General features: G+C 45.0%; 1 protein-coding gene across 1 annotated transcript in view; it reads left to right on the top strand.

The window, feature by feature from the left end:
• The window catches only part of MTOR (mechanistic target of rapamycin), a 150,591-nt gene that overhangs the window by 9,467 nt on the left and 126,524 nt on the right, over window positions 1–14,600 (top strand). Inside the window, exons 7-15 of the mRNA XM_008069778.2 lie at window positions 2,058–2,333; window positions 2,419–2,527; window positions 5,899–6,085; window positions 7,348–7,476; window positions 8,149–8,393; window positions 9,568–9,783; window positions 10,133–10,338; window positions 13,421–13,543; window positions 14,474–14,563. Coding sequence (XP_008067969.1) covers window positions 2,058–2,333; window positions 2,419–2,527; window positions 5,899–6,085; window positions 7,348–7,476; window positions 8,149–8,393; window positions 9,568–9,783; window positions 10,133–10,338; window positions 13,421–13,543; window positions 14,474–14,563 — 1,581 coding nt within the window. The remainder of the gene's footprint in view (window positions 1–2,057; window positions 2,334–2,418; window positions 2,528–5,898; window positions 6,086–7,347; window positions 7,477–8,148; window positions 8,394–9,567; window positions 9,784–10,132; window positions 10,339–13,420; window positions 13,544–14,473; window positions 14,564–14,600) is intronic.

A 14,600-nucleotide genomic window follows, 5' to 3' on the forward strand; every position in this document is an offset into this window, starting at 1 on the left:
GGGGCCGGGAGCGGCCACTGCACTCCAGTCTGGGCGACAGAGTGAGACTCCAACTCAAAAATAAAAAAATACCTGAGGCTAGGTCATTTGAAGGATAGAGGTTTATTTTGGCTCATGATTCGCATGGTGCTGGCTCTGGTGAGGCCTCAGGAAGCTTACTATCACTGTAGAAGGTGGAGAGGGTGTGGCGTGTCACATGGTGAGAGTGAAACAAGCAAGAGAGGAGGAGGCACCAGGCTCATTTAAACAACTAGCTCTCAATGTGAACTAAAGGAGCAAGAACGCATTACTGCAAGAATGGCACCAAGCCAAGCTGTTCATGAGGAATCCGCTCCCATTACCCAGGCATCTCCCACTAGGCCCGCTGCCAATGTCGGGGATCACATTTCAACATGAGATTTGGAGGGAACAACCATCCAAACTACATCAGGATTACATTTTAAGGTACAGGACATTTGAGCATAGTCATGAAGGAGGTAAAAAAAAGCCCTACAGATATCTGGGGAAGAGCATTCCAGGCAGTGGCCCCAAGGCAGGAGCATGTTGCCGTGTCTGAGAGCAGCAAGAAAGCCTCTATGGCTGAGTGGAGTGAGCAGGAGAGGTGGTGGGTCATGAGGTTGGAGGAACGCCTGGGGCAGGGAGGGGACATATCACTTAGGGCCTTTGTGTGGGAAGTAGAAGCTATTAGTGGACTTGGAGCAGTGGAGTGTCATTTAACTCATGTTTCAATCACTGGCCACTGTGTTGAGAACGGATTATTGGAGGGTCAAGGGTGGAAGCTGGTTATCCAGTTAGGAGGGAACTGTAGCCATCTTAGCAGGGGATTTTTGCAACTCAGACCACAGCAGGAGCTACAGAAGTGTAAGAAGCAGCTGGATTCCGAATTTGGGATCTGCTGATAGATGGGAGGTAGATGGAGGGAAAGAAGAGTCCAGATGTTTAGCCTGCACAACTGAAAGGGTGAAATTGCCATTTACTGCAGTGGGAAGACCGAGATGGGAGGAGCGGGTTTGAGGGAGAAGGTTGGGAAGGTTTTGAACCTGTTAAGTTTGAGATACATGTTGGGCACCTGAGTGGAGATACTGAGTAGTTCTGGGAAGAGATCTGGGCCAGAGGGATGGCTTTGGGTGCTATCAGTTTATAGATATTATTTCATCACGAGGCTGGATGAGACCCACTAGGGAGCTAGTATTGTTGGGAAGGAGATGGGGGTCTGTAAACATGAGGTCGGGAGATGAAGAGGAACCAGGGAGACTGGAAAGGAGCAGCCGAGGAGGGAGGAGGAGAGCCAGGAGCGTTTAGAGTCCAGGAAGCCAAATGAAGACAAGGCTTCAAGGGGGAGGAAATGTCAGTTGATCAAATGCTGCGGATAAGTCAGATAAGATCAGGACTGAGAATTGGCCATGGATTTAGCTGCAGAAGAGTAATTGGTGGCCCTGACAAGAACAGTGGGCAAGATCTTCCAAAACATGAAAACATCTGGGCCGTGAAAAAGAAGTTTGGAAAACTGTGCTATATTCTTGATAAGGACTGTTGGAGGATGAGTTATTAAGTAGTCCTTTGAAAAGGGAGTAGACATGAGTCTCAGCCTGGCAGCTGCTTTCATACCTCCTGCAGAATCCTGGGATTTGGAGAAAATCGCTTGCCTAAGTTTCTGGGGAAAAGAAAGACCAGAATATCCCTAACAGGACACTGGTGTGTGTGCCCCTTACCTTTGCAAGCCTCACTGCTGTGGTCTTAGGTCTGGCATCACAGCCGTTGTGAGTCAGCCCTCCCAACCAAGCAAGGAATCCTGGGGGTGAGAGGCCTTGGGTGCCAGTCCCCTGCTGCTTCTCCATTGTGTTCTCCAGTAGGTGGTGCTTTTCTGCCTAAACGAGAACAAATTTGGTTCCCCTGCTGGGCTCTGGGGAGATCATGATCCTGAAGATGAACAGTAGTGCCCTCCACTTTGGAGATAGTTGGGTTTCAGGATTGGCCAAATGTATTGCTCTGTGGGCTCCACGGTGCCCAGGTTGAATGACACTCATAAGTAAAAGTGATTATCCCCTCGTGTGTAGCGTCTGAGAGAAGAAATGGAAGAAATCACGCAGCAGCAACTGGTACACGACAAGTACTGCAAGGACCTCATGGGTTTCGGCACAAAACCACGGCACATCACTCCCTTCACCAGCTTCCAGGCCGTGCAGCCCCCACAGTCCAATGCCTTGGTGGGGCTGCTGGGGTACAGCTCTCACCAGGGCCTCATGGGATTTGGGGCTTCCCCCAGCCCAGCTAAGTCCACCCTGGTGGAGAGCCGGTGTTGCAGAGACTTGATGGAGGAGAAGTTTGATCAGGTAAGTGGGGAGAGGCCCTGTTCCTCTTTTCCCAAGCTCCACACCTCACTATTCCTCTGCCAACCCTGTATCCTTCCTCTCTCAGGTGTGCCAGTGGGTGCTAAAATGCAGGAATAGCAAGAACTCGTTGATCCAAATGACAATCCTTAATTTGTTGCCCCGCTTGGCTGCATTCCGACCTTCTGCCTTCACAGGTAAGGATGTCGTGGAAGACATCATTACCCATCTAAGGGTGACTAAACAGGGAACAGGTGATTCCAAAAAGTATTCTGCTCATTTGAGGCAACACCAACTAAGAGGCTGGTCTCTGATTTCTTTGCCTCGTGTTCAATTTCAGTGATAGCGAGTTGGGGTTTTCCACTAAGGTTTGAGGCAACAGACACAGGAACAATCAGAATAAGCAAGCAGTTCTAGGACTAAGCAAATTCTCAGGTACGAATGCCAACAAGTTTATGAATAGACTTCACAGAGACCAAAGGAAGAGGAAGGACTTTTTTTTTTTGAGTTGGAGTCTCACTCTGTCGCCCAGGCTGTAGTGCAGTGGCACGCTCATGGCCACTGCAGCCTCGACCTGCTGGACTTAGGTGATCCTTCCGTCTCAGCCTTCCAAGTAGCTGGAACTACAGGCACGTACTACCGTGCCCGGCTTATGTTTGATTTATTGTAGAGACGAGGTCTCACTAAGTTGCCTAGGCTGGTCTCGAACCCCTGGGCTCAGGCAGTCCACTCACCTCAGCCTCCCAAAGTGCTGGGATTACAGGCTGAGCCACCGAACCCAGCTGTACTTCACTTTCATGTCTCTCTGGTTCAGTGGCTTTATGTGGCTAATTGTCTCTTCCTTATCCAATGCATTCTACTTCTTAGGCACAGCATGTTTAGCACCTCACCAGTCAGATTTTTCTTGCAGTTGTGTCTCGGCTGGGTGGCGTGAAAGGAGTCTGTGTGCTGGGGAATGGGGTCTGCTGAAGGTCAGGCTGGCCTTCCACTTACTCGCCCAGCTCTCATTAGATCCTGAATGCTACTGAGCACAGGTGATGTGCACCATAGTGATCCTGGAGACCAGGTCTCTATACTCAGCAAGTAGGGATGTAATTCAAGGACTTTAAGTATGAACAGGTAGTGGGGTGTTTCTGTAATTTTTACTTCTACCTTATTTTCAAAATGGATTCGAAAATAAGCTACTTGGAAGGCTGAGGCGGAAGGATCGCCAGAGCCCAGCAGGTCAAGGCTGCGGTGGCAGGGAGCGGCCACTGCACTCCAGTCTGGGTGACAGAGCGAGACTCCAACTCAAAAAAAAAAAAAGAAAGTGAAATACACCCATATTTTGTCTATTTCAATTCTCCCCACCTGGTACCTAGCCCCTCTTCTCTTTTTTAATGACCAAACATGCTCCTGTTTAGTTGAGCTTTAAATGATCTTGGGTTGAAAGTCTGTGCCGTACAAAAGAAGCTAATAACTGGGCCAAATTTGATCAAACTCTAACACATTGTAGAAGTGGTTACCCTCATAAGCTCAAAAGGCTGCCTAGCAGCAGGATACAAATGCTTGGAAACCCCTAGCTTTATTCTTTTGATGTGGGTTTTTGTTGTTGTTTTCTTTTTAAGACTACTTAATGTTGTTTTATTAAATTTACTAAAATATGTCCATGAAGTTTAGCTCGGACAGTCCCCACAAGGACTCGTTGCATAAGTACCACTTGTTTAAAGCTTGCAGTTTGGAAGTCATTGCTTAAACTTCAAAGTGGTATAAGCTTTAGGAATATCAAAAATACCCTAAGACTGGGTTGGAATCTCTATGAAGTCAGATTTCTAGTCTCTCAGGGTACTAAATCTAAAAAGGAAATGATTCTATTGACTCAAGCCTACTTCCTGCTGAAATGCTGTCCCCATATGTAAAGACCTAGTTTTCCTTGTTGATCTATTCTAATTTTAGGGTTTTATCGCCTTGGTCTGCCTGTCTTCAAGCCCCATCATGCCTCATTTTTGTCTTTTTCTTTTTCTTTTTTATAGTCAGGGTCTCTCTGTCACCCAGGCTGGAGTGCAGTGCTGTGATCATAGCTCACTGCAGCCTGGAACTCCTGGCCTCAAGAGATCCTCTCATCTCAGCTTCCCAAGTAGCTAGGACTATAGGTGTGTGCCACCACATCCAGCGTGCATCATTGTCATTTTACCACCGGGCTGTGGGAGAAGACATCTCTTATTAGAATAATGCAGTGAAGTGAATGCACTGCTTTAAGAGTCTAGATTACTGTCCAAATGTGGTTCTGGTAGCCCTCAACATTTCTAATTTCCTGTAGTCTTGCTTTCTGTGCTATTATGTATGTGTTACTGGTACACAGACTTGGGACCAACACTGATGAAGAAGAAGAAATAGAAAAGAGGCAAGAATCTGGAAATTCCAGCCTTCAGAAGAAAAATAACACTTGCTTGAATTGCCTATGAATTGCCTACCCATGCACATTGGCTTATGTAAACTTAATGAAAATATACACGTGGCTTTCCAAATTACAGACTAAATCTTTGTTCTATTGAATATAACTATAACAAAAATCTCTAGGTAATAGCAAAGTGATTTTCAGGCCTAAGCTGAATGGAATGACTTGTTTACTGCAAACAATATTCAATATTACAGTCATGCATTGCTTCACAGTAAGAATATGTTCTGAGAAATGTTCTGTATGTTCTGTTACGTTATTTCATCGTGGTATGAACATCTTGGAGTGCAGGGTGGTGCAGCCTATTACACCCCTTGGCTGTATGGTATAGCCTATTACTTCTAGGTATTATAATTTTATGGGAGCACTGTCATATATTGACCAAAATTGACAACTGTTGACTGAAATATGTTAGGTGACACATGACTATACTTTAAATTTCATTGTAATATAGTTTAGATGATTCTTTTTTTGAGCAAAATGTAACCTACATTTCTTAAACAAGAACATGTAATCTTTACATCAAAATATAACAATAATGGAGACAAATTACCTGATATTATTGTTTTGGAGACTAAGTTTGGGTTTTTGTTGTTTTTTTGTTTTTTTGAGTCTGGGTCTCACTACTCACTATTACCCAGGCTGGAGTGCAGTGGCACTACCACATCTCACTGCAGCCTTGACCTCCTGAGCTCAGGTGATTCTTCTGCTTCAGCCTCCCAAGTAGCTGGGACTACAAGCATACACCACTGCACCTGACTTATTTTTTATGTATTTGTAGAGACAAAGTGTTGCTATGTTGCCTAGGCTGATCTCAAACTCTTGAGCTTCAGCAGTCCTCCTGCCTTGACCTCCCAAAGTGCTAGGATTATAGGCATGAGCCACTTTGCCCTCACTTTTTGTTTAATTAAAGGAAAGATCTTATATTGCTAATATTCCTAAAAGTTGTTTCTGAGAAATGATGATCAAACATAAGACTTCGGTCAGTACATCCCCTGAATCCTTCTTAATTTCTTTCCAGCAGGCTTTCTTAATTTATTCTTACGTTGAAGTGTTCTGTAGGAACTCTGACTTTTGGTGTTATAGACCAACCCTGACCTTGAGCCATCTACTTGTCTTTTCTGTGCTCAGATACCCAGTACCTTCAAGATACCATGAACCATGTCCTGAGCTGTGTCAAGAAGGAGAAGGAGCGTACAGCAGCCTTCCAAGCCCTGGGACTACTTTCCGTGGCTGTGAGATCCGAGTTTAAGGTCTATTTGCCTCGTGTGCTGGACATCATCCGTGCAGCCCTACCCCCTAAGGACTTTGCCCACAAGTGAGCATCTCTGCTGATTCCGCCTTCCATTCCATTTGGTTGGAGAGGAAGAATGCTCAATCTTAGATCCATGGAGCTTCAGCCCATTCTGTGCACCATTAAACCCTAGGGTAGAGCAAATCGTGTGCATAACAGCCTTCCTCAATGAATTCTAACTTTTTTCTTTTTTTTTGAGTTGGAGTTTCACTCTGTCACCCAGACAGGAGTATAGTAGCATGCTCACAGCAATCGCAGCCTCGACCTGCTGGGTTCAGGCTATTCTTCTACCTCTGCCTTACAAGTAGCTGGAACCATAGTCACACACCACTATACTTGGCTAATTTCTTGATTTATTGTAGAGACGAGGTCTCACCAAGTTACCCAGGCTGGTCTTGAACCCTCGGGCCAGGCAGTTCTCTTGCCTCAGCCTCCCAAAGTGCTGGGATTACATGCGTGAGCCACTGCGCCTGGCCTGTACTTACCTTTTTCAAATGAAATGACGTGGATATAAATATTTGGGAAAGTTGGATACCCTGAGAACATGTTAGATGCTGGCAGTGTTTCAGAATTATTTACTGGAAATCCCCTAGTTCTTCTTTGTTTCCTGGCTTTCAGAGGTCCTATTTTGATATGACTTAAGGAGGAACCTTTGACTGAAACTGAAGGGACCTAACAGCCATCTGTTTCCTTATCGCTAAAGTTGAATAAATTATTCCACTTCTTTAAATATCCCAATAAATAAAATACAAGAAAAACCTTCAGCCCCCAGCCCTGCCAGGTGGAGAGGCAGATGTCTTTCCTAGGACTGGGGATCTGGTTAATTTACTTTAGTTTCAGGGTTGTCTATATACTTCATTGTTGTAGCAAGGATTGCTCTGGTGAATTAATAAGTCCCACTCATTCTAAAGCCCAGCATTCTCATCGCAAGGAGAGACTTTCTTTCCATGTGAGGGGCTGTGCGTTGCCATCTGCTCCCTGATGAATACATTGCTCAGTTTGCTTCCTAAATACCGTGGTCAGCACCACATGAACCTGTGTGTGAATTCCGAAAAGGGTCTCCTTTCTTAAAATACTTTACTGCCATCTGCTGGATTGTTGTTAGTAATGTACACATCTACCATGTCTATGATGTGATGAGTCCACTAAAGTTGTACAGTAGATAACTTGCACACTCACATGTGGTAGTCTGCCTGAGTAACCTGCCCTTCTTGTCCTGAGGTGATTTTAAGATGGGTGTCACAATGTCATTATGTCTCAACTAACCACTCTTCATTTCTCTGCAGGAGGCAGAAGGCAATGCAGGTAGATGCCACCGTCTTCACTTGCATCAGCATGCTGGCTCGGGCAATGGGGCCTGGCATCCAGCAGGATATCAAGGAGCTACTGGAGCCCATGCTGGCAGTGGGACTGAGGTGGGTGTCAGAAACCTGAACTTTCCCTGTCACAGTTAGTATGAACCTTGACCACAGTGTTGGCACTGTGTTAAAAGAGCAAGGTGTGGTTGTTTGCACATTTAATTGAATAGTCAGGATAGCTCAGACTAGACACCTGGGGCAGTATTGAATCCTAGTTTTATCATTAACTAGCTGTGTGATCTTGGCTAAGTTATTTAACTTTTCTGAGCCTGCTTTCTCGTCTCAAAAGTAGGTACAATAGCAGTTTCTCTTGTCTAGGGATGTGGGAATTAATTAATAGTAATTCTTAGCACAGTGCTTCATAAGTATCTACAGCTATTATTTATATTATTAAAGGGAAAATTGCTTAAGCTCCCTAAACATTAGTCTTCTTCATCTATAAAATAAGGACAGTGCTCTTGATCTGTTTCCCAGATTGTTTATGGAGACTTGGTCTTCTGTAATGGATGAATTATAGTAAGCAAGTTCTCCTGTGGCAAAATTCAGAAACTCCAGATTGTTTGGAGATCTGAGACAAGGCCAAGAGAGTTTAGCACATTTCCTTGTATTTTGTAATACCCTTTCTACTCTGAAGGCCAAACAGGTATGGGGACCCGATTCCCTTGCTAGGAGAGAAAGGCTGTTGCATATAGCATGCCCAACCCTTTGTGACTGTTTCCTTCCCTTTAGCCCTGCCCTCACTGCTGTGCTCTATGACCTGAGCCGTCAGATTCCACAGCTGAAGAAGGACATCCAGGATGGGCTCCTGAAGATGCTGTCCCTGGTCCTTATGCACAAACCCCTCCGACACCCAGGCATGCCCAAGGGCCTGGCACATCAGCTGGCCTCCCCTGGCCTCACAACCCTCCCTGAGGCCAGTGATGTGGGCAGCATCACTCTTGCCCTTCGAACCCTTGGCAGCTTTGAATTTGAAGGTAAGAAATCACAGTGGCCAGGCGTGGTGGCTCATGCCTATAATCCCAGAACTTGTAGAGGCTGAGCAAGAGGGTTGCCTAAGCCCAGGAGTTTGAGACCAACTTGGGCAACATAGTGAGATCTTGTCTCTTTTTATTTTTGAAAAATTGAAAATAAAAATGTTTAAAAAAGAAATCACAGTGGCTTTTGCTGAGATAGTGAATGATATTGGGAACTTTGAGAAAGGGATGAAGTACCTAGGATTTCTGGATCTTGCTGGAGTCCTGGGGACAGGGTAGCTGATTCTGCAGCAGCTCATCCTTCCGATATATTGGTAATTCCTACTGTTTGTTTCTTTGTCCTGTACTGTCCTGCAGGTAGTGTTCAGGAAAAGTGTGTATTGATCCAAGGAAATAATGTTTCAGAGATGGATTCCCTTCCCCACTTCTCTGTACTGAGATGTTATTTAATGCTTTAAAATATAAACAGGGGCTTTGGGGCGTCTTCACTCCTATGACAGTATGATTTTCAAGAGTGCTGTGCTATATAGTTCAGTTTAGAAATCTAAGCTACAGATAAACCCACATTGGTACCCTAGGGAGATATATTTCAGGAGAAAACAATTGATTCTTTTGAAATTTAAGATCATGTAGGCCAAGATGACAGGATAACAAGCGAGAACAGACAGCCTAAACTGTCTGGAGACAGAGCCATCTGTGGTTTCTCTATTGTAGTTCCTCCACCTATGTTGATTAACTCCCATAATCATTTATTTCCAGTGACTAGAAAGAAGCTGTGTTTAAACCCCATCTACATCAGACTCTCTGTTTGGTATTTAAATCTGGGAACTAAAGGCAAATTTGATCAAAACTTGTTTTCCTTTCTAGGAAGGTAAGAGGTTGGTTCGGAATAAGACAAAATAATTTATTCTTTGAAGGTAATATTTAAAAAGTTAGGATAGGGATTACCTTTTATCTGTCTCCCTGCTCTTTCACCACCCCTTTTGCCTTTCTGTTGATTGGAAGTCCATTTGTTAGCCTTTAAGAGAAGAACTCTGGATCAATATCTTGTTGATTAATATCCTGTTGAAAATGGAATTAGTAGCCACAAAATGGAAAATGCAGCTAGCAAATTGCAGACCTAACTGTCCAAAGCAGCGCTGTTTATTTGTTTTCTTTCTGCCTTTGTATTCAGGCCACTCTCTGACCCAGTTTGTCCGCCACTGCGCGGATCATTTCCTGAATAGTGAGCACAAGGAGATCCGCATGGAAGCTGCTCGCACCTGCTCCCGCCTTCTTACGCCTTCCATCCACCTCATCAGTGGCCATGCTCATGTGGTTAGCCAGACTGCAGTGCAAGTGGTGGCAGATGTGCTTAGCAAACTGCTTGTGGTTGGGATAACAGATCCTGGTAAGGCTTATGAGGCAGAAAGTCTAGGGAAGTTTAGGAGCTTGGAGCAGTTGGAAGTAGCCATTTTTATTACAGGCCTCTCCAGAGAGCTTCAACCTCAATAAGCTGATGTTCAGCTATTTCTCTACCAAGCTATTTCTCTGCCAAGTAGGCTTGGCTACTCCAGCTTATTGTGTAATTCTTTTAGGTTTTTCCTTTATTCCTATGAATAGAGAAAAGAATGACAGGTTAAATAACAGAAAGGTATCCAGAGTCTTCCTATTAGGTTGATGGCAGTGGAGGTGGGACTGGGAAAGGACTGAGGGATGGGATCATGAAGAGGTGTTCAAAGGCCCACTTGCTTTTGCAGACCCCGACATTCGCTACTGTGTCTTGGCATCCCTGGATGAGCGCTTTGATGCACACCTGGCCCAGGCAGAGAACTTGCAGGCTCTGTTTGTGGCCCTGAATGACCAGGTGTTTGAGATCCGGGAGCTGGCCATCTGCACTGTGGGTCGACTCAGTAGCATGAACCCGGCCTTTGTCATGCCTTTCCTGCGCAAGATGCTTATCCAGGTAACGGGGGTGACAGACCTGCAGGCCGTGGGGAAAAGACCCCACAGTGAGAGCTGCTTGCGTAAGGAGAGTTGAGGGCAGGGAAAGGGGAGAAAGAGTGAGATAGCTGGTAAAAAGCCACATTAGGCTCCAAGAGCCTACAGGTTTCCTGGCTTTGTCATTGACAGTTCTAGTGTTTGTCACCTCACAAGCCCTTTGTGAGTATGACTCAGGTGCCTCGTAGTCCCAGGCTGACTTCTTCTGCAGCTCTTTCTTCTTCCTGGCAAGGCACCAGGGATTCCCTTTCTCGACCCTCATTGTTGGCTTGCTCAATCGGCTGCAGGTGGTCCCAGCACCCTCAGTCCTTCCACTCTCCTGCTTTTCTTGCTGGCCAGGTCAAGCACAGAGGCTATTGTTCTTGGCAAAAATAATATGTGTGAGAAGGGTTCTGACTTTTTTTCTCATAGTCATACCCCCAGTCTATGGTCCCTGGCTTTCATTCTTAATGTGAGAATGCCAAGCTAAGCTGCTTGGTACAGTTCTAAGGTGGATTCAGGTTGGCATTGCTCCTAGATCCAGTAGGATTTTCAATTGCTGCTGAAATATGGCACCTCCATTTTTGTTTCTTTTTGGGTTTTTTTGAGTCAGAGTCTCACTCTGTCACCCAAGCTGGAGTGCAGTGGCACACTCATGGCCACCGCAGCCTCAACCTGCTGGGCTCAGGTGATCCTTTCACCTCAGCCTTCCAAGTAGCTGGAACTACATGTGCATGGCACTACGCCCAGCTAATTTTTTTATTTATTGTAGAGATGCGGTCTTGCCAAGTTGCCTAGGCTGTTCTCAAACCCTTGGGCTCAGGCAATCCTCTCACCTCTCCCTACCAAAGTGCTGAGATTACAGATATGAGCCACCTCACCTGGCTCCATTGTTGTCCTCACCCACTCGAGTAAATTCTCTGACCTCCTCGTGAGCGATGTGTAGTCTAGTCTTCCCTGCCTCAAGTTATTTCCACCCACCTTTTTGGGTCTCTCTGTGGCTTACCTAGTCATCTCCTGTCCCCTTTCTTCGCTCGCTGCTTCCAGACCCTCCCTCAGGGTTTCTTTTGAAATGAACACTTTTCATAACAGATAGGTAACTTAAACATAGAAAAGCATTAATATACTGGGTAACTCACCTTAGAGAAATGTTTATTCACAATTTGTCATTGTTAAAATGACTGTAAATTATACCATCGATCAACAAACCAGAAAATTGTATTTATGCTGGCATTTCTGTTTTGAGTCTAATGATTTCTTTCTTTCTTTTTGAGTTGGAGTCTCACTTTGTCGCCCAGACCGGAGTGCAGTGGCCGCTTCCGGCCACCGCAGCCATGACCTGCTGGGCTCCGGTGATCCTTCTGCCTCAGCCTTCTGAGTAGCCGGAATTACAGGCATGCGCTACCACGCCCGGCTGATTTTTTGATTTATTGTAGAGATGAGGTCTCGCTGCCCAAGTGGGTCTCGAACCCACAGGCTCAAGCAATCCACTCACCTCAGCCTCCCAAAGGTGCGGGATTACAGGCTGAGCCACCGAGCCCGGCATGATTTATTTCTTTAACTGCTGGCCCACATTAGGAGTGCCGATCATTTTAAGTCTTTTAAAAATACCTAAGGTTTGGGAAGGAAAAGAAATCATTGTTGAGCCTGACAGCTCAAATTGTGCTAAATAAGCTAGGCATAGAAGTGTCTCATAATGAGAATAACAGTGTTATTTAGGCAGCAGACTTTTTGAGCACCTACTATATTTCAAGTACTGCTGGGCGCTGGAAATACATCAGTGAACAAGCCAGACATGGTGCCTGTCTTCTTAAAACTGACATTAGGCTATAAGGCTATCTCATTTTTCTGATACTGGAGAATGTGAAGCTCTGTTGAATGAGTTTTCCATGTACTGAATTTAGCCCTTGGAACTCCAAATTTTGTTTTGTTTCTTTTAAACTTCAATACAAATTTTTTAAATTGAATTATACCTTTTCATGCCTTGGTAAAGACTTTAGCCTTTTCTTGGGGTCTCAGTCATCAGGGTAGGCATAGTTATTGCTATTAGGATGCAGCCAGGCTTTCTGGCTCTGGAAGTAATTTGGGTTCTTTAGGTTGGCCCCGCACTGCCCCAGGTGGTTGTAATTTGCTCCCTGGGGCGTATTTCCATGCAGTTGGTCATCTCTTGTTGCTGCAAGTCTGTTCTTAGTATCCCTTGCCATCCCTTTCACTGTAGTCTGCTAAGACCAGGGGGAAACAGGGTGCTGAGGGGATCCAGAAAATCAGGATTATTAAATCAGTAACCCAAGAGAAGATATGATAATATGTTGCAGAGTCCTCCTCTGGTAGCTGAGTTAACCTGGACTCTATGATGTTCACTTTCCTCACTGTTCAGAGGCTTCCTTCTGGCAGCTTCAGCTATCCAGAAGTGTCTCTATTATGTTGTTTATGCTTGTGTCACCATGAACATAATGTGCCAATTTGCTGGGGTTTTAAGGGTGTTAGTTAGAACCAATGTGAATCTCTGTCCAGTAAGGCCCAGGGGCTCCTGTTGATGAGATCCCTAACTAGGGCTTCATCTAGATGTGCCCAGAATGGCCACAGAGAGCATCTGCATTTCTCTCAGCATTGTACCTGTACCTGTTCTAGCTGTTCTTTGATTCCTGCGATATTATTTATAGCCCTTCTTAGTGACTTGCTGTCTGGACAAGGTTTTTCTCTCAGGGAGGCCTCCCTTCCTTCCTTATTTATGTAGAACCCTGCTCACAACTTTCCCTGCTCGTTTTCTGTCTTCTCTGACTGTGCTACACTATTAAAAACTCTGCTTTAGGGAGGGCTGTGGAACCTTAGGGTGCTGTGATAGAAGGAGAAAGGACTGACTTCAGATGGTTTTTCTTCTTCTCACAGCTGTATCCAGGGCTATTCTGTTAGCTGCAGCAATGTCCATTACTCACTGAGTATCTAGCAACTAACTTGCACTGCTGTGGAAGTCTAGTTCCTTTCCCCATTTCCCTGCCACATTTCCATTTGACACATAGTCTGTCTCTCGAATGTCCTCTGCCATAGTAAGCCTTTCTTCCCTACAGATTTTGACAGAACTGGAGCACAGTGGCATTGGAAGAATCAAAGAGCAGAGTGCCCGCATGCTGGGGCACCTGGTCTCCAATGCCCCCCGTCTCATCCGCCCCTACATGGAGCCTATTCTGAAGGTAACATAAAACAGAGTGAGAAACTAGCACTTTCTCTGGTTGTTGGGGGAAATGGGAGTGTTTCAGCACTCACAGGTGCACTGAACAAAGTAGATAATTTCTGTGGTTCCAGGCTCAGGTACAAGGGCTACATTGAACACTTTCAGTTAAATAATAATACCAAGACTCTCATCAGTTGCAGGAAAGTGCTCTCCTTCTAAGAGATGGGATACAGGGCTTCAGGCACATCATCACATGTGTTTGAAAGGAAAAGTAGGTGAATATCAGCATAAAATAGCTCTCCCAAAGTGAAGAAAAAATGAGCTCTCAAATCTGAATACATTGGAGTCATGTGAAGTCTCTTCATACATATGTGGATCTGGACAAAGCTTCACTGAGATAATTTAGAAGATACATAGGAAATGTTTTCATTTATTTATTTTTGAGTCTGGGCCTCACTCTGTCACCCACGCTGGAGCATAGTAGCACGCTCACAGTTCCCTGCAGCCTCAATCTCCCAGGCTCAGGCAGTCCTTTTGCCTCAGCCTCCTGAGTAGCTGGGACTATAGGCATGCACCACCATGCCGGCTAATTTTTTAATCTTTTTTTGTGGCGACGAGGTCTCGCTGCGTTGCCTAGACTGGTCTCAAACTCCTGCCCTCAAGCAGTCCTCTCACCTTGGCCTCCCACAGTGCTAGGATTACAGGCAGAAGCCACCATGCCCAACCGGAAATGTTTTTAAATCATGAAGCTTCCCAGCTCTCATGTGTTAGACTTGTACTCAGTATCAAGAAAAGTTTAAGAATTTACATTGCAGAGGAATCTTGGATTCATAAAGCCTCTAAAAGTAACTTATTTATAACTGAGATGGTCTCTTAGATGAGTTTTATTCATGTAAAAGAAAGTTTTCTAGTAGATTCTAAACTGCATTCTTATATCTTCTTTCCTTAGGCTTTAATTTTGAAACTGAAAGATCCAGACCCTGATCCAAACCCAGGTGTGATCAATAATGTCTTGGCTACGATAGGAGAATTGGCTCAGGTAAACAGACAACTGCTTTCCATAAGATGGATAGAAA

Source organism: Carlito syrichta, unplaced genomic scaffold (genome assembly GCF_000164805.1).
Source record: "Carlito syrichta isolate Samal-C Ts95f unplaced genomic scaffold, Tarsius_syrichta-2.0.1 Scaffold312205, whole genome shotgun sequence".
NCBI classification, from domain to species: Eukaryota; Metazoa; Chordata; class Mammalia; order Primates; family Tarsiidae; genus Carlito; species Carlito syrichta.